Raw genomic sequence first — 23,767 nt, 5'->3', positions numbered from 1 at the left:
AAGGATAAACAGCAAAATGATGAGAGAAGAAAGGATTGCTTAACAACTGATACTCGGATAAGAATTTTGATCCAGGTGTAGCAGAGTATACCCACAGTCCCCACCTCAAGAGGCTGAGGCAGGAAGAGCACTTGAGCCCACAAGCTCAAGACCAACCTGGGCAATGTAATGAGACCCCATTTCAAAGAAATAAGTTAAAAAAAGAAAAAAGAATTCAGAAAAAATACCAAGACTTAGGGATATATTTTACATTATCCAACAAATAAATTCACACATACACCCTAATTAAAACTTATAAAATACTCTTATAAAATGAGGTAATTTCAAAAATTACCAAAAAAACCAAAATTTTATTAGGAAAAATAAATTAGGGGAATCACTATTTATTTTCCAAAATATTACATTTGCATACTATATTCAATCATTATCTTTAAACACTTTAAGATATTATAAAAAGATGAAATAAAAGTCTAAAAGACTATTTGGCAAAATATTAATAAGAGACAACTTTGAGCGAAGACGACAGTTACTGTTGGGATTTTTTTCTCTTTTTCTGTTGATTATTTTAAAATTTATCTTTGATATATGTTATTTTAATTTAAAAGTAAGGGTTTACAAATCTTACCTTAATTGCATCTAATTAGTCCTTTTTCCTGCACATACTTGCCTAAGGGAAAAGATTTCCCCATCTCCTCCCCTATAGTTCTAGAATAAATACCAAAGCCATCTTAATCTCAGTATTGCACCTCTGTCATGCCTCCAGTAATACCATCTGACTTCTGTTTCTTCCCAAGGAGTTCTCTTACTCTTCTACATTATTCATTGTCCTATTACAGCCTTGTAATTATAAACTTTAGATACTTTGAAGCTCTCTGACTTGTCTTAACTACAAGTAAGAGGGATAATTTGGCTTTCCTCTAGAAAGGCCTGACTCAAACTACTTCTTTTTAAGTATCCTCTCTGGGTGATGAACCTATGACACCTGTGTTACTGTGTAAAATATGAAGTATAAGCATACAAATATTTTACCTTTAAAAGTTCAGGCTCCCAGGTGTCTAAAGTTAAAGATCGTACTTTTGAAAAATGAACCCCAAGACTCCTATGTGGGGAGAAAAAAAGGACTGCATTATTCATTAATATAAAACTATCAAGTTTCTATTCTACTTGTATATTTATGCAAATTATTTTTCTCTTTTAAAGTAGTATAGGCTCTAATATAGCCATGAATATACATAAATAGGGCTAGATATTCTGATTAATAATGGATGAACAGAAGTTCTTGAAAGCACTTTATAAACCAGAACTTTAGCCACCTTATAAAAGGTACAAAGATACAATCTGGTAGTTAAATTAAAAAAATGAAGATTATTCTCTAACAAATGGAACACAATAATTCCCAATATGTGTTTATCTGACGGAAGCCTCTCCTCTGGGCAGGCCTACCTACCGGTGAATCCCAGAGCACTCGATACACAAGGTGATACCCAAGTTGATGCTGGCCCACCTCGGATCTGCCTGGCCACAGTCACAGCAGCTGGCATTGCCAGGGATACACTGGACCCGTTGCAGTGCACTTTCTCCCTTCAATAATTTCTCTTTTGACTCACTTCCAGAATCTAGACTTCCTGTTGATGGAGATGATTTCTTATCCAGCTTCTAAAAGAATTAAGAAATATTTAGTTTTGCTTATTAAAAGAAGACGACTGTGATATTATGCTGCATGCTGCATGTGCCAGACAAAAGCTTCCAATTCATAAATTAATGGTCTATAATGGGTGTAAGTCAGGCACTATACTAAGCACTGGAGATTAAAGAATAAGAAGATATAGGATCTTCTATTAATGAATGGACTTTTAGTCTAGTGAGAAAAAACATAAATATTTAAAATTATATATATATATATATGTGTGTGTGTGTGTGTGTGTGTGTGTGTATATATATATATATATATATATACACACACATATATAACCAATATAACAAACATGTGCAAAATAAGAAAGGCAGAGAGAAGGGAAACACTATTTTAACATGCAAGCAAACATGAGACTCTTAAGACTCAAGAATAAAATACTATTTTATACCACATTTTTCCAAGGTATGTAGTTAACTGTAAGCAGGCTATTTTAGTTATTACAGTGAATAAATTTTTAAAAGTATAACTTTACATAGTTAAATACTAAAACAGATCAGCTACATCATTTTAATTACAGAGCAAAATCAACAATAAAACACAAGATGCCTAAAATTTTAAGGGCTATTAGGTAAATGAGACCGATACGCAAAAAGTTAATTTTTAAGTATGCAACAAGATTTATACCACTAATAAAGAATATTTAAAAAGCATTTGTCTATACATGTCAATAATGACCAAATACAAAAATGTGGCTCACAAACTCAAAACAATTAAGATTGAGTCTATAAAGTCTCTAATTTAAAAGCATTCCAATCTTAGCAAACCAGTTTGTTAGCTTTGAATCATTAGAAATACAATTTGGCTCTTGTTTTGTCCTTTCTGGAAACTCAACTCCATAGCCATCAGACGGGACCAGCAAGTTTCAGAGATGACTGAGCTGCATGAGATATGTATCTACTCAAGGGCACAACCCTGTGCATGTTCCTGGATCCCACGCTGGGTAAGGATGTCTGCATAGGGAGGCAGTCCGGCAAGGGAAAGAGGAGCCTGAGTAGGGAGAGGAGGGCATGTAAGAAGGAGTACCAGGTACCTAGAGTGGTATGAGGGCTTGAGTGGGCTAAAAATAGTGGTGCACAGCTGGGAGGACAAAGTAGGGAGCAAGTGGCAGCAGAGACAGGATATTAGTTACATTCAGAGGGATCGATCGTAAAGTAAACAAATAAAGATAAATGGAGGCTGAATTTCTTACTGCAGAGAAAGGAATTATTGTAAGAAAGAGGAATACTAGAATAAATCCTGTTATAATGAATTAGAACCAAATTACCTCTAGGCACACTAATGGTTTATAATATAAACAGATAAAGCAAAATAGGTGTAAATGTATACACGCATATTATAAACCTTACCGTGGTTTCTAAATGTAATTCTCTACTAAAAGAAACTAGGGTTCTTTAGAGAAATGATTGACGTCGTGTCTAGTGAAGAGAAAGCACAAGAAAATGAATGTGAAACATCTTGTCACATTGAAAAGTAAAGACGTATTCAAAGATCAGCAGAGCCAAATCCCAAGTATGAAGAAGGTGCCACCTCCAAATACTTCGTTTTGAACACATTTATCCATCCTTCTTGCCATTTTCTGAAGCAATCTTTTACTCTAATAAGGTTTTTAAATTCAAACATTCACCATATTTTTTAATCACGCCTTATAATTTCCTGCCAAAGATTAATAAACTCACGAGTAAATGGCTGACAGCCCCACACTAAGGAACATTCTACACAACAGTATGTAACTATCAGGGTCAAGAAGGTCAAGGTAACACTGAGGAACAAGTCATGACTACGGGATTACACGACAATGAAATGCTACCTGTGCTCCTGAACTGAAGCTTTTTGCTGTAAAGAACATTACTGAGACAACTGTTAAACTTGAATGGCGTTTGGGAATTAAATGGTAGTAATTTATTGGGCTCATCTTTTAACTTGACAGCTATACCATGACTGTGCAGGTGGATGTCCCAGGTCATAAGAAAGGGTAATAATGGGTAATAGAGCATCATGTTGGCAATTCACTCTCAAGTAGGTTAGGGAGAGAAGGTTACTTGTATTGTACTTGGAACTTCATGTAAGTTTGAGATTATTTTTTTAAAAACTGTTTAAAGCAATATTTATCAGAACATGCTTGATAATGTGAAGTTATCTCACATGCAGTTGTCAAACAAGGAAAGGATGTCAGTATTATAATGCAGAAATCATGTTGGTTCATCCCCAATTCTTCTTTATGCACTAACATTTTTGCACCAAATTTGAGAAGCTACAAGCCAAGTATGCTAACACAGTGTAACCTTGGAAAGCCAATCCAAGGAACATAGCACTGAAAATCAAAGTGGAAGGAATGACTGCCTCACAAACAGATCTCAGGGTTCCTCAGCCTCACACTCTTAGTGTACTGCTCTCTACATACAAGAACATGAAAAGACTCAAAAGTTTATTCTCTAAGCAATAAAACAGTCTCTGGATGGGGTTCACATGGGTGAAGGGCAGGAGACTGAGTTAATATATACACACCAAATGCTAAGATGCCCAACACTTGCTTTCCTACCAGCCCCTCACCCCTATGTGGGAGATCATTGAGTTTCTCTGGGAAATCATACAGCCAAAAAGTCTCCAAAGATCCTGACTCAGGTGGCTGCACAACAAACAGTCCAGACTTGAGTGTAGCTTACAATCAACAAGGTCTCAAATATGTGTTCAGAAGTGCCAAGGGGTTTGTAGTAACTTGTATATTACCAGCCAAGGAAAACCTCTACCACAGTGATTCTCAAATTTGCTCGTTCATGGAAATCTCATAGGAAGCTTTTAAAAATACTGATGCCTAGTCCCCAATTCCATTCAATTCTCCTGGCTTAAGATCGAAGCGAGGAGACTTTTTAAGGCTCCATGTATTATTGTAAGTCGAGGTTAAGAATCACTCTAACTTTACATCCATGACAAAAGAACAAGTTTAGCTGAACAAACATTCAGTGAACAAAGAGGAACATTGGGAAACTGTGCTAACAGAACGGAAATACTCAACAGACGATTTTTTTTAGCTTATGAGAAGGATGGATGGGGGTGTGAGGGAGACTGAAGGGAAATGAGATGAAAAAATGTTAGGATTGTGAAGCGTTGTACACAAGTCCCTGCAAGAAATGTTATCATCATATACTAGACACATGAATAAATATATATCATCATCAAAAGAATAAACAAAATCAGGGCTGGGGATTTAGCTCAGTGGTTCCGCTGCCTGCCTTGCAAGCACAAGGACCTGAGTTTGATCCCTGGTACAAAACAAACAAACAAACAAACAAACAAACAAAAAAGGAATAAACAAAATCAGCAAACTCCTATTCAATTTTACCAAAAAAAGGAAAAAAAAAAAAAAAACCCAAACAAACAAAACCAGAGTACTATCGTTACAATTCTTAAAGTTAATTATCTCCAACCTAAAAATATGCCCAGCCAAACTACCAAATAAATGTGAGGCATAATAAAGGCATTGTTGGGCATGGCTCACTTTTGGGAAGATTCTGGAAGTTTTTCTTAAGACAAGGAGAAAGATTCAGGACACAGGAAAGAGCAGAATCTCCAAAACTGATTACATAAGGAAATCCTGACTATTAGCAATGGTGCAGGACTAGGGTGCAACTGATCTGGATTAGAGAAATGTGATTCAGGTGACAGATTTTTTTTAAGGGCTGTCTTCAAGATTGCCTCTGTCAAAGTTTCCACCATTTGTATCCCTTTGCTGCTGATGAAATTCCTGTTCTCCCCTTGATGCCTCACCTGCTTGGATCAAGTAAGCAGTCTCAGTTCCTGCTAAGGAAGAGTTCTGCTTTGAGGTACTGGGGGATACAAGTTGGCCATGATGAGTTTTGAAATACAACTCAGAGAGCATTCCATTTCCCTTACCATATTTCTATCCCTCAGCCCCCCAGAGGACCCAATAGCAGTGATTTCATTTCCAAAGGCTCACTCACAACCTTGCCTAAAAACCCAACCTAAGGTGGAAAACTACATATTAAATTTATCTTTTCCAAGGAGGCTTCAACTAAGAGACAGTATTATGCTTTTTGTTTTACTTTGTTTTTTTTCTTTCTTTCTTTCTTTTTAAAGACAGGGTCTCATTACGTAGTTCAGGCTGGCCTAAAACTCAAGGTGATCCTCCTACCTCAGCCTCCTGAGTGCTGGGATTACAGGCATGCACCACCATGACTGGCTGTTTTTGCTTTTTACTCAATTTTAATTTTGAAAACTTTTATGGTAATTATTTTCTTATTTCTTAATTAAAATAGTAAAATATTTTGGGGAAAAACACATCATCAGAAAGCCTTACTCCAATCTGGGATGTATATTTAAATATTAAAATAAAGATTCAAATATTGAAATAAAATGATGAGTAAAATCAAGAGAAATAAACAAGAGAAACAGATTTTCAAAACTCATTTCAATTATATAAAACATCTCCCATTAAAAAAGTTGTTATGATCATATAGTAATGCAACTAAAATTAAAAACTCCTGGCAACATATATCACTTGGTATTGATAGCACCTCTACTAACCTCCGAGTCATCACCCTTCTCTCTATAAGCAGTTGCAATACTGGTCTGAACAGCCTTAATCCACGCCTGCCGCAGCTTTTCAGAATCTGCCTGGAGCATGCAACTTCTAAAAGAAAATAACATATTGCTTTGTCAGACACTAAATTAACCAGAAAAAAAGCAAGCCCATTAGCTTCAATTTTTGCTTACTTTGATATTTAATAATTTTCTAGCAAAAAGTAATTTTCTATTGAAAACAAAGGTTTAATTTCATCTATCTTTAGGACAATGCATATTCAAGAAAAAAAAATCAGGATGCCAGTGAAACAAATTATCCCTTGAAAACTAATCTGCATATTAAAATTTTTAAATAAGCCCTTAAATTTATGATATGAACATAGCATTCTTTATTATTTATTTGTTTGTTTGTTTGTTTGTTTGTTTGTTTTTCTTGCAGTACTGGAGATTGAACCCAAGCCCTTCCATGTAGCTATGTCCCTAGCCACTTTTTCTTTGGAGGCAAACTCTTACTGTCACCAAGCTGCCCAGGCTGGGGTTGAATTTGTGATCTTCCTGCCTTAGCCTTGCAGAGTACTGAGATTTTATAAAACGATCATTCTCAAAGCAGTTCATCTGAATTATGATTTTGGTCCATCATTATAGCTGAACAATTTTTCACATGGGCACATAAATAATCTTTACAGAATTTAAAGAATATAATCCACCCAGGAAGTTATGTAAGTATATCTATAATATCAGTGGTCATAAATTATTAAAATTTATTTTTAAAATACATTTTTTGTTTAGCACAGATAATCAAAACTGCAAATTTCTCCATTCTAGAAATTTAAGACAAACTATAGAAATATAAAAGCAATTTTCAAATTCCTTAGAATACTTACTTCGTGGGAGAGACCACCTCAAAGCAGAATCGTCTTTCTATGTCTTCACAGTGCTTTACTGTGCAGAGCCTGAGATCTTCAACTACAACTGTAGGGTTATCCTGCAAAACGGACACAAAGTTTCCATATTTATCAACATAGGTTTTAAATATTACCAACTTTACTTAAAATTACAGAGAATGAATGGTCTAATTTTAAAGATTTATATTTTATTTTATTGCAGATATAGGTAGGGGTTACTGAACATGATTCTCAGTCTCATAAAATGATTAGTGAAATTGTTTTTACAAAGAGCTTGGTTAATGCTCCATACATAGTATATTCAATAGATGTTAGCTCCCTCTTAGTTTTCTTCCATATTCATTCAGATCCATTATTCTCTCCATCTCTATTCAAATATAACAACAGCTACACTTTCCTCCAAAGAGAACCCTTTAAAGAATCATGTTTTTAAACCGCAGCCAGGTGTGGTACACTCCTGTAATCCCAACAGTCGAGAGGCTCAAGTCTCTCGATTGTTCAGAGTTCAAGACCAGCCTAAAACTAAATAGGCAAGACCCTGTATCAAAACAAAACAAAACCCTCAAAGATGTTTATAAATCCTTTTAAAATGTCCTTTAAAAAGAGAAAGGTTCTACTACTTAATAACAATGCTAACTCAAAACCAAGTCTATCCCAGTAGAAGAAACCACAAACTACTTAAAGGATTTATAAGAAATAAACCTACTACAGGACCTAGTATGCAAAATTTCACATTATGCCATCTCAAGAGTTAAGTGGGTATTTACCATTCACAAAGATAAACTAAGTGAAAACTAAGTCATCAGTTCACAAATTTTTTTCTAACAATTTTTAATATTCTCAAATTATAAGTAACCCCAATTATAAAAATCTTTACCCTTAAAGTTCAGGAAAACAAACATGAATATTAATAAATTGAGGGGTATCTATTTAAATTACTTGAACGTACATTTCAGTGTCATTTTTAACCTCTCTCTATTATCCCTGTTGGTCCTAAAATGGTATTTCTTAAAAAGACACACTGTACTTTAGTCACAAGATAGTACTGTGGAATGGTGTCATGATTACTGTCACACAGAGAGAAACAGACTGAGAAACAACCCTGGGGCAGAGAAAATCCATTGCAAAGCTAAGATTGGAAATCGCTCTCCTTTTGAGGATCAAATGCTGATGCTTCCACTGAGGTCTTCATATGCATGTCCACACAGAAAACAAACCATGAAGACAGGAATTTGGCACATGAGCATTTCTGGAGTTCACTGTTTACTAAGACAGATAAAGAATAAATATTGGGAACTCACTGGGTTTTCATTTACTTAACAACAAAACACCTACCTTAAACTTTTTCTGGTAAACCAGCTGATTGTTCTGTATTGAAAACCAGCGTCTAAATAAAGATAAAATACATTATGTCTTCATAAACCTAATTTACTTCTGTTGTTGGTAGAAATGAAGTATTTGAGAAAGCATTCACAAATCAGGTTATGGTAATTATGTTGAGAAGTGTATTCTTATTTTGCTTTATGTAAACTAATAGTACTATGAAATAGCTACTAAAAATTAAGAACCAAGTATTTTAAAACCACAGATTAAGAAAATAAAATTACGGCCAGGTATTTAGCTCAGCGGTTCAGTGGCCTGCATTGCAAGCGCAAGGACCCGAGTTCAATCCCCGGTACCAAAAAATAAAAATAAAATAAATAAAATAAAATTAGTATATTTTGATTCATTTTGTATCATAAATTTATTTGCCTACAAAAGCTGTTATTTTTACATTATCATCAAATAATTCTTTTAAAATACAAATGTATCATTTTTTAGGTTCCCCAAAATAAATGAAACCTTTCCTTCAAAACAGTAACTTTTATTGCAAAGTTAAAGTTCATACTGTGAATAAAAACATCCATTTGTGTATAATTAAACATTAAGATAAGTGGTGCTTTATTTTCAATCTTTTGGTAGATAATTTAGCAAGTGCTTGATTTAATAAGCAAAACAAAAAATTAATCATTTTGAATTTTATCAAACAGGAAATAATCACCAAATAACTTGGCCTTACTTTCATATAAAATACTTCTAAGGAAAATAATCAAAGTTATTACAATAAATGATTCATTCACTCAACTGTATAATTCTGCTCATTGTTGTAAATCATTAGGAAAACAATTTATTTGCAATCTTCTTTAGAAGAAAAGGCTAAGCTGTATGTCATACTAATTACAACTTATTAAAACAATAAAGATCTAGACTCAGAAAGAAATAACAGCCAAAAGCCATTCATAAAAGGAAGCAAAACTTCTCATCAAGCATGAAAGGTAAAACAATGAGTCATTATTTTAAAATTAGTTTCATGTGAAATGATTTCATTACAAGTATTAGTTATTAATCTATTAGCAGATATTCTACCTTTTCGTTGATGCTAATACAAAGTACTAAAAATTATATTTGGTCTTTTAGAATTTCTATTCCTAACAATTTGGTTACTTCTCCAAAGCTAGGAGATCAATCATATTTAAGTCTTTTACTGGACTGTTAGGTTTTCTTGCCACTTAAAAATAAACATATAGATAAAACAAAGTGGGTTGCCACAAATCATCCAGAGGCACCCTAGAAAAGGAAGAACTTCTGGGTGTCTTTGCTTCGCAGAGACAGTTGTTAGAAATGTTAAACTCCCTACACGCAAACAAAATGGTGCAGCCCTGCCACATGGGATGACATGCAATGGATACAATCTCTGAAGTGATTAAAGGGTATCGTTTTTTCAAATCATTTGAAGGATGCTGAACTATATTAATAAGGATTCATAGATTTTGTATAGTGGCAAAAATATTACATGATTCGATGAAAACTATAGTTTTACTGAAAAATGGAAAAGCACCCATATGATCATGCTAACTTTTCATGCTTCTGAGGTCTTCAAAAAATAATTGCTTTTGACCTACTGCATCTCAGGATAATATTCTGTGAAAATAATAATAAAACACTAGATGAAAACTTAGGATTTTGTAAGAAATTATTCCCTCTGATGACTAAATTTATGCACCAAACGTATTTCTGAAGCCCACTTCCCCTACTTATCTGCTTCTGGGTAACATTCCCACATTATCAGTTTCTGTACTCTTGATAAAAACAACACAAATTCATCTTAATTGGATTCCTAATAAAGAAAAAGGTCACACAATAGACCATAGTTGGAAAACATATTTTAATTAAAAAGGTCTGTATGTCGTATGACACTATCTCCCCATGCTGCCATTAAACATAAAAAAAGCTAACTACACTCATCCAACATTGACCAACACTTTAATCAGGAAAGTAAAATGGAATGTAATTTTTAATTATAGAATAATCCTAGTTATTAACATTTCTAAGAAAGGGAAAAATGAGAAAAATAGATCATGGCCTGCAGAATATAGGGAAAAAGACTTAATATTTTAAGCCTTTAGTACTTGAAACTTCAAAGTACTAGAAAAAAAATACTTAGATCCAAAGACACAAACTTTACAAAGCATTGTGCTAACAATATTATACTATCCTGTACTCCACAAGATTAAGAAACTGAGCACAAAGCCAAAACATAAGGCAATTTCTAAAAAGGAGTATCTGTTGTTCACTAGGAAAAATAAAAATACCATTTTATATCTATCTCAACTTGAAGAGATTCAGTATATTTTAAACCAGAATATTAAATTCATTAAAAATATTATTAATTTTTATATGCAATGAAAGCTTCCAGATTACAAAATAGGGTAGGGAAGGAAATATACAGAGTCCACAAAAAAGAAAAGAAAAGTGTACACACTTCAGGAAAAAAAAATAGCACTTTATTTTTTTCAACAGATGGTATTAGTCTCATATGGAGGCCCCTAAAGGATGTCATATTTCGCACAAACCCATTACACTGCCCGCCCTTACAAAATTAACTGAAAATGCAAGTGCAGTAATCTCAATGACCAAGGTTACCCAAGCAGTAGTTTGCCGTACTAATAAATGTGTGGAAGCTCATGGCCACCACTTTGAGACTCTTGTAATTGTAGAGGCCAAAGGTAACTTGCATTAATCTCATCATGTCTCCGTAAGTTTAGTATTCAAATATTTATACAAGTTTTCCCTTCCCTGAAGTATGTATTAATTATTAGACAGACTGTGTGTACTATATAATCTTTTCCTATATTTAATCAGTAGTTCCAGAACTGCACTTGAACATGAGTAAGTAAAAGAATCTACAGAAACTTTACCACTAAAACTATAAAGTGATGGGTTCATGTACATATTCATAAAGATGCCATGTAGATTAACATTTATTAAAAGTTTAAATGTTCCTTTAGATTCAATTTGTTTCTCACAGTGAAGAAAATGTCAAAGCAAAGAAAATTTAGGAACTGACAATGTATTCTTTCAACATAATATGATTACCAAAGGTACTAATTCTACTTCCTTAAATTTTTTTAAAGATTGCTACATTTTCCTTGTTTAAAAAACAAAGTCATAAAGATATTTATAATCTGCATCATCTTTGAGTGATTATAAGCACATCAAATGTTCTTTTACAGATTGACAAGATGGGCAATTAAAAGGTGTAATTTCATTCCTCAAATGAAACTCTTATATTTTCTTCTCAATTTAAAATATAAAGAGACTCTATATCCATTGCAAGTAATCCCACAGAAATGCAGGTTAATTATGAGCTCTCTCGTGCCAAAGAGGAAACTGGAATAAGATGAGGATGAAGGGAAGGAAGCCATTTGGTACCTGATATGATCGGGCTTTTTCCTGTCATGTGAAAAAATGGGGCAGGATTAAAACATAAGGGAAAGGTGGTAAAAGAATGAAAAACGCAAATGTGCAAAACAAGCAGAGGACTAGCATGATACAAAAATAAAGCAAGAATCAAAGGAACAAGCTGAAGCTTATAACCTAACAGTCAAAAGTATCTGTTGCAATTTATTTACATATTATATATGTGCATTTGTAGAATTCATTTCAACTCAGGAAAATGAAATGCTAATATTCTGGGTACATTAAAAAACTTGCTGAAGTATTACCTTATGAAAAGTTCTAGCAGAAGACAGCATAGCCAGGCATACCTCTATTATTATTTTCTGCCTCTAAGGTCATGACTATAAAATATAACTAGCACCTTGTCACAATTAATAAGCTTGCTCAAAAAGAGAAATAATCACTGTAGGTATATAAACATACATCTAGGACAAAAACTTTTCATAAGGCAAGTGGGGTCACTAAGAATTTCAAAGGTGAGATATTAGCTGAATATGCCTCCCACCTTCACTACCCTATCTTCTTCAAATGATAGCAGAGCCTACATAATGAGTAGAATTCATCTTTAATCTATATATACTCATTTTTTTAAAAGCCAATAAAAGCAAAGCATTTATATCTATACCAGAAGCATACACTGTTTTTTTCAAAATTATGTAACATTTTATGCTTTAACTATTTTCTAGCACAATGACATCAGTTTTTATCAGCCTTTCCAAATTATCAGTAAATAAATTACCTTAACATTTACTTTGTGTTAATCATCTTTACTAAATTATGAAAAGCAAAAAATAAAACCAAGTTCTAACAGTCCATTAGTTTAAGCCTGAAGTGAAGCTGCCACACTGAAAAAATGACCTAATAAGAAAAAATTATTCAGCAGACCTCACGTGTCTTCAGAAAAATATATATAGTGAGCCCTTGTTATGTGTGAGAGGCTGGTCCCTGGACCCCAGCACTATCAAAATCGGTTATTTGCACATAATCTTCACATGTCCCCACATGTGCAGATGTAAATGTATATGTGCAGATGTGTATATACACACACACACACACACACACACATATTTACTTATAAAAATATGCACATTTTTTCTCTTTTTTTGTGGTAGTGGGGATTGAATCTGGGGCCTTCATACTGAGACACATCCCCAACCCTCTCCCCCTTTTTTGAGATAGGGTCTAAATCCCTAAGTTGCCTGGGCTAGGCTTGAATTTGCAATCTCCTGCCTCAGCCTCCCAGAGTGTGAGGTTACAGACAGGTACCACTAAGCCCAGCTTTTCCTTTTTTTTTTTTTTTTTTATTGTTTAAAGGATACAATGTCTTGCCAGGCTGGTCTCAAACAGCTACATATGAATGATTCTCCAACAGCTTCCAGAGTAGCTGGACTACAGGTACAGCCACTGTACTCTGCTCTCTCACATTTTTAAATCATCTCTAAATTACTCACAATGCTTAATATAATGTAAATGCTACATAAACAGCTGTTAGACTTCTTTGTTTAAGGAACAGAAACAAGAAAAAAGACCTATAGATTTCAGTATAATTTTTTCCTAAGTATTTCTGATCTGTGGTTGGTTGGAGTCACTGGTGTGAAATCCATCTATATGGGGGGGGCGATTTATTTAGCTGTTTATATATACATAATTTTGAGATATCACAAACTGGAAATCTGAAAACAACCAATCCATATAATAGAAAATTTTTCATTCCTTGTACTATGTGAATCGTATTACAGAAAATAGATCTGTTCAGCTAATTTCAGGTTATGCGCTGACTTTCAAAACAGACTTCTAATTTATGAAGCACGGGGTAAAGTCTTAAAACTATTTGGAAACTCCCAGTTATATTCACATATCCTTTAGGAAAGAAGTCTTTTTTAAAAGTTGACATTTCCAAATATAATGCCTTAATTCCATAAAAATACAGATAATGGAAAATGTAGGTTACATGATTATTACTTTACGGTGAGTGCCCCACCAAACTTTCCCTAAAAGTACCCAAACAATCTAGAAAAAACACTTAAGCAGGGTTAAGACATAAATACCACAAACAGTCTTATTCACAGGTCAGCAGAATACATTAAAGTAAGCTGGATGGAGCACTCATTAGAAAAGGAGGGCATATGCAGAGGCAAACATGAGTTAAAGGAAATTACTGGTAAATACTGCTTTAGATTGAAGAAATATAGATAGAATATGAAATTTTAATATTAAAAAACAGTAACATCTGTTACTCCAAAGCCTCATGAGCTCACAGGTGAGCCCCTGGAATATGGGTGGATCATGGGGATTTAGAGGTGGCTTGCTGGTATAGGAGGCAGTGTCTGGTCAGAAGAGGCGGGCCACTGGGGGCGTGGTCTGGAAGGATTTGTCTCTTCCCCATTCCTCTTTTTACTCTCTGCTTCCTGCCACTGCAGTGCTTTACCATAGCAGGCTGCTATACCAGTCTACCAGACCACCCTGCCTTAGAGCCAGGAGACTATGACCTAAAACCTTTACAAACTGTGAGCCAAAATAAATGTCTCTTCATTTAAATTGTGGGTATTGGGTATTTTGTCAATGAGGAAAGTACTGTAAGACAACAGTTAATAGAGTACTCTTATTTTTTCTCCTATTTTCATAATTCCTTACTGCTCTGGTTTAGATATGATTTGTATCCCAACAGTATATGGGTTGGAAACGTAGTCCTTGGTGCGACAGTGTTCTTTAAGAGCCTAGGTAGGTACTGAGGTCACTGAGGATGCAGCGTAGGAAAGGCATTCACGCTGGTCTCCCGGAGTCAGTCAGTTCCCAGGCAAGGAGACTTATAAACAGAGAAGCCTGGCCCCTTCCCATTCTCTTGCTTCCTGACTTACCACATGAGCTCTTCTAGACACACTTCTGCTGCTGTAATGACATCCACCATGAGGCCCGCACTAGAGGCCACACAATGTTGGATTTTTAGCCTCTAAACCTGTGAACTAAATAAATCTCTTTTCTGAACTTCCTTTCTAAAATTTCCTTTCTTTATTGAAAATTGGGGTATTGCACTGTTATTTTAGAATTAAAATGTTCCCCATGTGTTCAGAGGTGAGGCTTTTTGCAAGGCAAGTGAATAACGGGCACTGTATCATCAGTAGATTGATCCACTGATGAGTTCAAATTGAATGTGCTGTTGGGAAGCAGGGCCAGGTGGAATGAGGCAGGTCACTGGGAGCATGACCCAGAGTGTTCTTATAGCTGCTTCCTCCCCTTTCTCTCTCTGGTTTCAGGCTCCCATGAGGTAAGCAAATGTCCTCCATTATGACCTTCTACCATGAAGTTTCTGCCTCGAATCCAGGTGACCATGGACTGAATCCCCTGAACTATAACCAAAATAAATCTCTTCTTAAAGTTAAAGGTGTTGGGTATTGTGACCAGCAACAAGAAAGATAACTAATACAAACTGTAAGTTATGGTTCTGATCAACAACTCTCATCTCACTACGTACAAGTGGCATGTCTTTTTAAAAGCCTAATTTTCAAAGACAATCTCTTTTTCCTATTGCAGATGATAGAAACGTCTACAACTGAGGATTTAATAGTTATACCCAACTTGATTTTATTTATATTCAATATCTGTGATATTAATAGAATTCATAAAACAAAAAATAAAAAGTTCCATACTTAAAATGAAATTCATATTCTACTACGCTAAATAGTAGAACAATTTTCTACTAACACTGACTGTGCTTCATTTTGAAGTCTAAGATCATTTCTCATTGAAGCATTCCATTTTCTTCTTAACATAATGGTATGTTTCTATGCATTTATTTATATTTTCATTTTGGTAAACTTTAAGGAGGTTGTTTTGAAATCTGAAGGTTAAAATTCAATTCCAATATTACATCATAAAATTATACTGGTTGAGTAATCTTTATCATAAAGATTCACCAATCACACCAATATTTTTTTAATTTCCTGTTCTAGCTACAAAACTTGCCAGGAAAGCCTTAAAAGATTATTGTCTTAATTTTTAGAGGTTAGAAAACAATTTTAATTTTTCACTTATACTTTATAATAACTGGGAACATTATTTCTAACCAGGTTACTTAAGTTGGTCCTCCTATATTTGTTATTATTTTTAAAGTTCAAAACACCTAACTTGAAGAGATTTAATATCTAAGATAATCATTGTTTTTATTTTATATTCACCCTCGGGTAAAGAAAACTTATTTCAAATAAAACAATGTGCCATTTAAACATTCAACAATATCAAATGCTCAATAAATGAGACATTTGGAAATATTGCTGTTTTTCCTAATCTAAACTGAAAACTCAAAATAAGTGCATTAAGAACCTATTTCAATAAAGGATTGAGTGTTTCCATTTAAAATTACAAAAATATTTACTAACAAATTTACCAAGAAATTTCTATTTATCTTACTGTTTTTTTTTTTAAATACAAAACTAACCTCTATCATTAGACAAACTCATATTTTGTTCAAGTAATAAAATAAACATATTTCAGGGCCAGGGATTTAGCTCTGCAGTTCAGTGGCCTCCCTTACAAGCTCAAGGACCCGTCAGTTCAATCCCCGGTACAAAAAAAAAAAAAAAATTCAGCCAATATTATAATGCTAAATCAATCAGGATTTAAATACTTCTTTAATTTATTACAAAATTGTTCTGACTACATTTGTTTTGACAAAAGAGGTATCCCGCTGAATAAGGTTAATCACTGATTTGCAGAACAATGCTCCTGAGCCTTATAATTGTCTGAAATTATTTCCATTTATTATATTACTACAGAGAAAAATAAAATCAAACACTTCATGTATTCATTCTTAAAAGACATTTCGTGAATTTATATTTTGTAAAAAATTAGTTTATTAAAAATTCAATTTTTTTTGGTAGCGATCAAGTTTACAATAAAGGAGCAATCATTGTCATAACATCCCATTTGAAGGAAAATCCCATTTCCTTAATCCTAATAGAGTTATTACAAAGACCAGACTTTCAGGCTACCTTGATTATCAATTCATAAGTAAACACAAATAAAAACATACATAAACATCACATAGTGGAGGAACCAAAAGAAAAAGCTCACTTACTCTATTTATCAATTATATTCAACATATAATTTTTCTGCAATTTATTTTGCAATAAATGAGTGGCAGTCCATATCCAAAAGTCCAAATAGACTAACAATTATAGAAATTCTCTTTGCTTCTTCCTTTAACCCTTGCTTAAATTTTAGAATTAAGAATTACTGTCTTTATTTTTAACCTACTTCTAAGAGCAATCTTTTCCATGGACCCCAGGAATTTATACAGAATTTAGAGAATTAGGAAGAAGAGAGTTGCCAAATCAAGGGGAAAATCAGAAACTACATATTCAGAAGGAGAAGGACTAGTATGTAAACTATGTTACCTGTTCCATGTTTTGAAGGCATTGCTGGCTCGTTTGAACAGATATCCTTCCATGACTATGCCATTTGCAGCATCTACATTGTATTCTAACTTAGAATCATCACTGGAGAAATCCTAGACAAAATTACATATAGAAGTTTATGGCTTGACACATTTCCTAGAAAAATAAACTTAACCTAGGGAAACAGCTCAAAAGGAAGAAAGTCTTTTTATTAAGATGGTTATGAAAATTACATTCGTAAGAAATGGGGAGAGAGATAAATGATCAATATGGAAGTCTGCTTCAACATATTTAAGTATTTCAGCTTAGTGGACTATCATGCAATAATTATTATAGTGACGGTGTAAAAACATGATTATATGGAAAATATTATAAAACAAAATAAAAATATATATTGTATTAAAAGGAAAAATATGAAAACAAATACACAAAGAGAACAACCAAAGATTACATACAGTGTTATCTTTACAATGCTTTTCTTTTATGCTATTTTACGGTGATGTGATATTTTAATAGCATATGGATACAATGAATTGGGATTATTTGAATCTACACTATTTACTAAATATATTACTACCATAGTAGCTTTTTAAAGTTTTTTTTGTCTTTATTAAGTTTATTGGTACATTTTAGGTATACAATACAATTACATTCATCTTGTATCTTTACAAGACTTATTTTGGCTCTTATTTTTCCCCATTCCCCAGCCCTCCCTTCACCCCTTCCACCGTACCCTGTTTACAAAGACATTGTTTCCATGTTTTTCCTTTTCACATACTTTTTCTATTCCCTTTTTACTTTCCCCCCTACCCCTCCCACTTCCTCTATTCTTTTAGACCTTTTCTTCCTATTACACAATATCAATTATACATTTTGATCCTTATTTACACGTTTAGTTTTTCACACCAGATAAACTATTCAGTATTTACACACGTGTCTTCTTAATTTCACTTAAGAGTATGGCCTCAATATGCATTCACTTAGCTATAAATATCTCTAGTTTCCTGTTCTTTATGGCTAAGTAGTGCTCAATTTTACTTAAAAAAGAAAAAAAAAGCAAAACAAACACACACACACACACACACACACATCTTCTTTATCCAGTCTCCAGTTGATGGGCAATTGGGCTGTCTCCAAATTTTAGCTATTACAAACTGTGCTGCTATAAACATGGGTGAGCATATATATAGCTGTGGTATGATTCTTTTAATTATTATAGGAAGAGGGATAACTGCGTCAAATGGGACCTCTAATCCTACTTAATTGTGGTATCTCCATATTGATTTCCACAGTGGTTGCACCAGTCCACACTCCCACCAACAATAGAAAAGGGCTCCTATCTCCCTACAACCCCGCCAACGTTTGCTACTGGTTGATTTCTTGATAGCAGCCATTCTTTCTGAGGTGAGATGGAATCTCAGTGTTGTCTTCATCTGCATCTCTCAAATGACCAGTGATGTTGAACATTTTTTCATATATTTATCTGCTGCTTTTACTTTTTTTTTTTTTCCGAAAAATGTCTGTTCATGTCAGATGCCCATTTTTGAAATGGGTCTCTATATTTGGGGGGGTCTGATTTTTTTACGTTCTTTATATATTCTAGATAGAAGACCTTTATCTGAAGAACAGCTGGTAAAAAATTTTTCCCACATTGTGGTTGTCTCTTCACTCTGCTTCATTTCTCTGGCAGTGCAGAAACTTTCTAAAAAGATGAGATTCCAATTGTTGATTCTTGTGCTAGTTCCCATGCTACTGAGGATTTGTTACAGCATATTGCTGGATTTTGCTTCTTTATCCATTCTGCCAGTCTATTTCTTTTGATTGGTGAATTGAGGTCATTGACATTAATGGTTATAACTGATATGTACTGACTTACCATTGTCATGTTATTTTCCTGTTGTTGGTTCTTTTTTATTTTTCTCCCTCTCCCTTTAAATTCTTGCCTACCGGATTTGCTCTGTTGGGCCTCATGGAGTTGTGGCCTTCACTGTCTTTTTCTAGAATTTTTTTTTCAATTGTTTGGAATGTTGGGTTTTGTATTCATGAAGTTTCTCAGGTGTTGTTTGTCATGAAAGTATCTTATTTCTCCATGGTAGCTTTTTAATCTGAGTAGTAGCTCTATTATTTTTAAAAATCAGAAATAGTACAAAAGAACTGAATAATATTTTGTTGCAGTGGCTAAAATAAAATTTAGTTTTACAAAAGAGAAGGACCTTAAGACCACAGTTTAGTGTGGGCATGTTGAGACCACTTTTTTCTGAGAACTATGGAATTACTCATAGACATACTGTAGTCATTTAGGTCTATATTTGAATGAAATTTAAACTTTCAATATTCCTCCAAAGAGTCACAAAACTCAGAAATCAGTAACCCAATATTTAAAATACTTCCTATCAAAATTCCAAACCATTTTGAACAAAACTGCAAGATTATGGCTATCAAAGCAAACTAAATCTCTAAAAACCAGTCTTAGAACTGTCAAAGTGACTCTTGCACCAGTGAGTAAAATTAGAACGCTGCCTGTCTCGAGAAACATTTTGGCAGAGGCTGGATGAACTGCCTGCTGAGAATGCTGAGATGTGAGGGACCTGCCTTACAGGGAAGGCAGAGTGAGAATCACCCAGGGACCGTCCAAATCCAAACGTCTACTAAAATGTGAGAGGAAAACAGACTGAATTCAGAAATTTTTAAAAAATTTTACATCTTTGATATCTATTTCAAACTCTGACATAATATAAAATGTTCAAATGGAAGCTGAATGTATAAATGCATCTTCACATACTGTCCTATTTTTTCTTTGAAAAAGCATCAGAGAAACTTTTAATTACCTCATTTAAAATTTATTTGAGGCTATAATTTTTTTAACAGTGCTGGGGATCAAACCCAGGGCTTCAAAGCACACTATCGCTGAGATATGTCCCCATTGTGAACTACAGTTTATTTAATTAAGTGCACAAGAATAAATCAGCAGTAGGTAAAAATGACTTCTGTAACATTCTGGAGGTTTCACTGTGACATCACAGTTTTATTTAACAGGCCTTATTCTACACTTAAGACATAAAACAATGATGATAGGGAAGTAACTCAGTGGGAGAGTAGCTAGCATATACAAGGCCCTGGACTCGATCTCTAGCACTGCAAAACAATAAAATAAAATGAGATATAAAGTAAGACTTCCTTAATAACATCAAGAATCAACAAATATAACTACATCAAATTACAAAGCTTCTGCACAATGAAGGAAAACAATCAACAGTGAAGAGATGATCTACAGACTGGGAGAAAATGTTTGCTAACTACTAGCTATTCTGCTGATAAAGAAGTAATATCTAAAAAAAAACCAAAAAACGAAGAAGTAATATCTAGGACTCATAAAACTTAAACCAAAAAACTACATGGCCAAATCAATAACCGGGCAAAAACAGAATTATCAAGGGAAATACAAATGGCCAAAAATATCAACATTTTTAGCCTTTACAGGGATATAAATCAAAACTACACTGAGATTTCATCTAACCCCATTTAGTGTGACTGTCATTAAGAATGGAAAAAAAAAAGGCGGGGGATTAGGCTCAGCGGCATAGTGCCTACCTGGCAAGTGTGAGGTCCTGAGTTCGATCCCCAGTACCAAGTAAATAAACAAACAAACTGGCAAGGATGAGAAAGTCTTCTTACACTGTTTGTGGGATTATAAACTAGTACAACCGTTATGAAAATCAATATGCAGATTCCTCAAAAAACTAAAAATAGATACATACACCACACATTGGTATGTTCCCAAAAGAATTAAAGACAGCACACTATAGTGATACATGCGTGCATGCCCACGTTTGTAGTGGCACAATTTATAACAGCTAAGCTGTTCATTAATAGATGAACAAATAACAGAAATGTGGTATATAGACACGTTATAAAGAGGAACAAAATCATGTCATTTTTCAGGAAAATCAATGGAACTGGAGACCCTCATGTTAAGCAAAATAAGCCAGTTTCAGACAGTTAAATATCACGTTTCCCTTATATAAGCAATATAAAAACAAATTTAAAAAAAGGAGAAATGACAGAAACTAAACCTTTAGAGATATGCATGGGGAGCGGGGGCAAGAGAGAGGGGCGTAAAAGGGATGAAAATAATCAAAATACACTAAGCAAGTCACATTCTGTACCTCTAACAGGTACCAATTAAAAAGAAGAATCATCGATTTGGATCTTTCTAGAGCACTGCTGCACATTCTAGTTGTCATCATTTATTACAAAGTGAGTGTCAAAGGGGGGAAAATGAGACTTCCTTGACTGCGCAGTGCACTACAAGTGTTTCTCTATTTTTCAATTATATTTCTTGAGATGACTTAAATCTTCAACTTAGTCATCATTAATATCCATTAATACTTGGAGTATTTAAAATATGACAGATTAGGGCCAAGGATTTAGCTCAGCGGTTTGGTGGCCTGCCTCGCAAGCGCAAGGACCCGAGTTCGATCCCCCAGTACCAAACAAACAAAAAGACAGATTACAGTACTTAAATATTTAAAAATATTTTTAAATACTTAAAAATTTTAAGGCTACACATGGGCTTATTACAGTGTATAAAAGATTTTATCAACAATGCTGGATGAAACGCATTCCATCAGAATTTGACTGCAGTGATCTGACGACACATGAGGAAAGAACACTCTAAGGTAGTGATGGTGAACATTTAGAGCTTTCTGCTGCGACAAGCATCCCATAGGTTTGCCACTGCTCTGCGGCAAAAAGATAAATGAAAATTGGAAGGCAATGAGGTCAACAGAGCAAGGCATCCAGCTTTCACCTGGAGAGCCCGAGTCTTCATGTGGGCTCAAGGGATGGAAGGCTAAACCAAGGATGATCAAAGAAGCTTTTCTTGTGCAACTGCAAGCAAGACAAGAAAAACCACTATCACTTCCATTCAAGATTATGAAAAGGTCCTAGCCAACAAGACAGCAAAAAAAGGTAAAAGATTGGAAAGAAAGAAACAAACTATCATTATTTATGAATAAGACTTTGTACTCAGAATATCCAAAAGAATCCAGAGATACATCAGTATTAAAAAAGAACTAGCCTGGCAACTTAGCAGGGCTCTGTCTCAAAACACAAATGTTAAAAAGAACCAGGGATCTGGCTTAGCTGTACAGCAACTGCCTGGCGTGTTTGAGCCCCTGGGTTCAATCTCCAGTACCACACACATGCAAAAAGGACAAATCAAAACCACAATGAGCTGTCAATTATCTACCTACCACATGGGCAAAACTATACTTGTACAACAAGGTGGCAAGGAGCGACAGGGACTCGCAGAATGATGCCTGCCAGGAATGGAATATGTTCTGGAAAACAGTTTAGCATTAGCCACTAAGAATGAACACACACACGTTCTCTGAGGCAGCAGCTTCACTCATCGTATAAATCCACTGGAAGGGTGTACACGTATCAAGAGCATGGACACACATGCTCACAGCATCACTGCTTCTCGGCTGATCAATGTCAAACCCTTTACAAAATCTAAATAATTAGATGTACTTTCCCTTAAACTTCAGTTGATTGGATTTTTTTTTTTTTTTTTTTACCTGTAATGCAGCCTTATGTCAGCATTTAAGGGAAGAATAAAGAAAAGTATTCATAGTGAGCAAAAAAATATATTTTATTTAAAACAGTTGTGTATGGTTTAAAATCAAATAAACTAGTCCCATATTTAATAATTCACCAGTTTCAGACTTTCAGTGTAATACTAAATAAACTATGCACATAATAGGGAAAGATATTAAAAGATTTTAAAATTTAGTTTAAGTAAATATCACAAATTTCTATACATGTTGTAATCTCTTGTTTTAATTACAAATGATTCATCCCAATTTTTAAGTCTTTTCATGATGTCATTAAAACTACTTGCAAGACATCATATTGTATACCCTAAATAGACACAAATTTTATTTGCCAATTGAAAAAAATAAGTTTCTCAAAAGTTTATATTACTTAGATGAAAGAATATATGGAGTTATTATCATCTGACAATAACTAGGGAGTAACTAAAGATGGCCTGACAGAAAAATCTTTCCTTTCTTAAATACTATTTCTCTTTGAGCATGACTAATCCATCAATTAAATTTTTCTTACTTTTATTACTGATTTTGCTTTCATTTCTTTACCCATACACTTTCTATGTCAAATTTGGTCTACAAATATTTTAAATTCTAAATAAACAGGGCCAGGGATGTACCTTGGTGGCATAGAGCCTGCCTGGCAAGTGTGAGGCCCTGAGTTCAATTCCTGATACAGAAAAAAAAAATTCTAAATAAACCATAATATATGGGCATGGTGATGCATGCCTATAATCCTAGCACTTGGGAGGCTGAGACAGGAGGATTGCTAGGAGTTTGAGGCCAGCCTGGGTTACATAGTAAAATCAAGTCCCGTTTGAACTACACAGTGAGACTGTCTCA

General features: G+C 34.2%; 1 protein-coding gene across 1 annotated transcript in view; it reads right to left on the bottom strand.

The window, feature by feature from the left end:
* The window catches only part of Acap2 (ArfGAP with coiled-coil, ankyrin repeat and PH domains 2), an 80,650-nt gene that overhangs the window by 20,465 nt on the left and 36,418 nt on the right, over window positions 1-23,767 (bottom strand). Inside the window, exons 9-15 of the mRNA XM_010624061.3 lie at window positions 22,895-22,906; window positions 17,313-17,425; window positions 8,476-8,527; window positions 7,120-7,220; window positions 6,239-6,344; window positions 1,448-1,656; window positions 1,030-1,099 (exon numbers count right to left, since the gene is read on the bottom strand). Of these exons, the coding sequence (XP_010622363.1) occupies window positions 1,030-1,099; window positions 1,448-1,656; window positions 6,239-6,344; window positions 7,120-7,220; window positions 8,476-8,527; window positions 17,313-17,425; window positions 22,895-22,906 (663 nt within the window). The remainder of the gene's footprint in view (window positions 1-1,029; window positions 1,100-1,447; window positions 1,657-6,238; window positions 6,345-7,119; window positions 7,221-8,475; window positions 8,528-17,312; window positions 17,426-22,894; window positions 22,907-23,767) is intronic.

The sequence above is a fragment of the Fukomys damarensis genome, unplaced genomic scaffold, assembly GCF_012274545.1.
Source record: "Fukomys damarensis isolate Sample0158 unplaced genomic scaffold, DMR_v1.0_HiC HiC_scaffold_12, whole genome shotgun sequence".
Lineage (NCBI taxonomy): Eukaryota > Metazoa > Chordata > Mammalia > Rodentia > Bathyergidae > Fukomys > Fukomys damarensis.
This window is presented reverse-complemented; position numbering and strand designations above follow the sequence as displayed.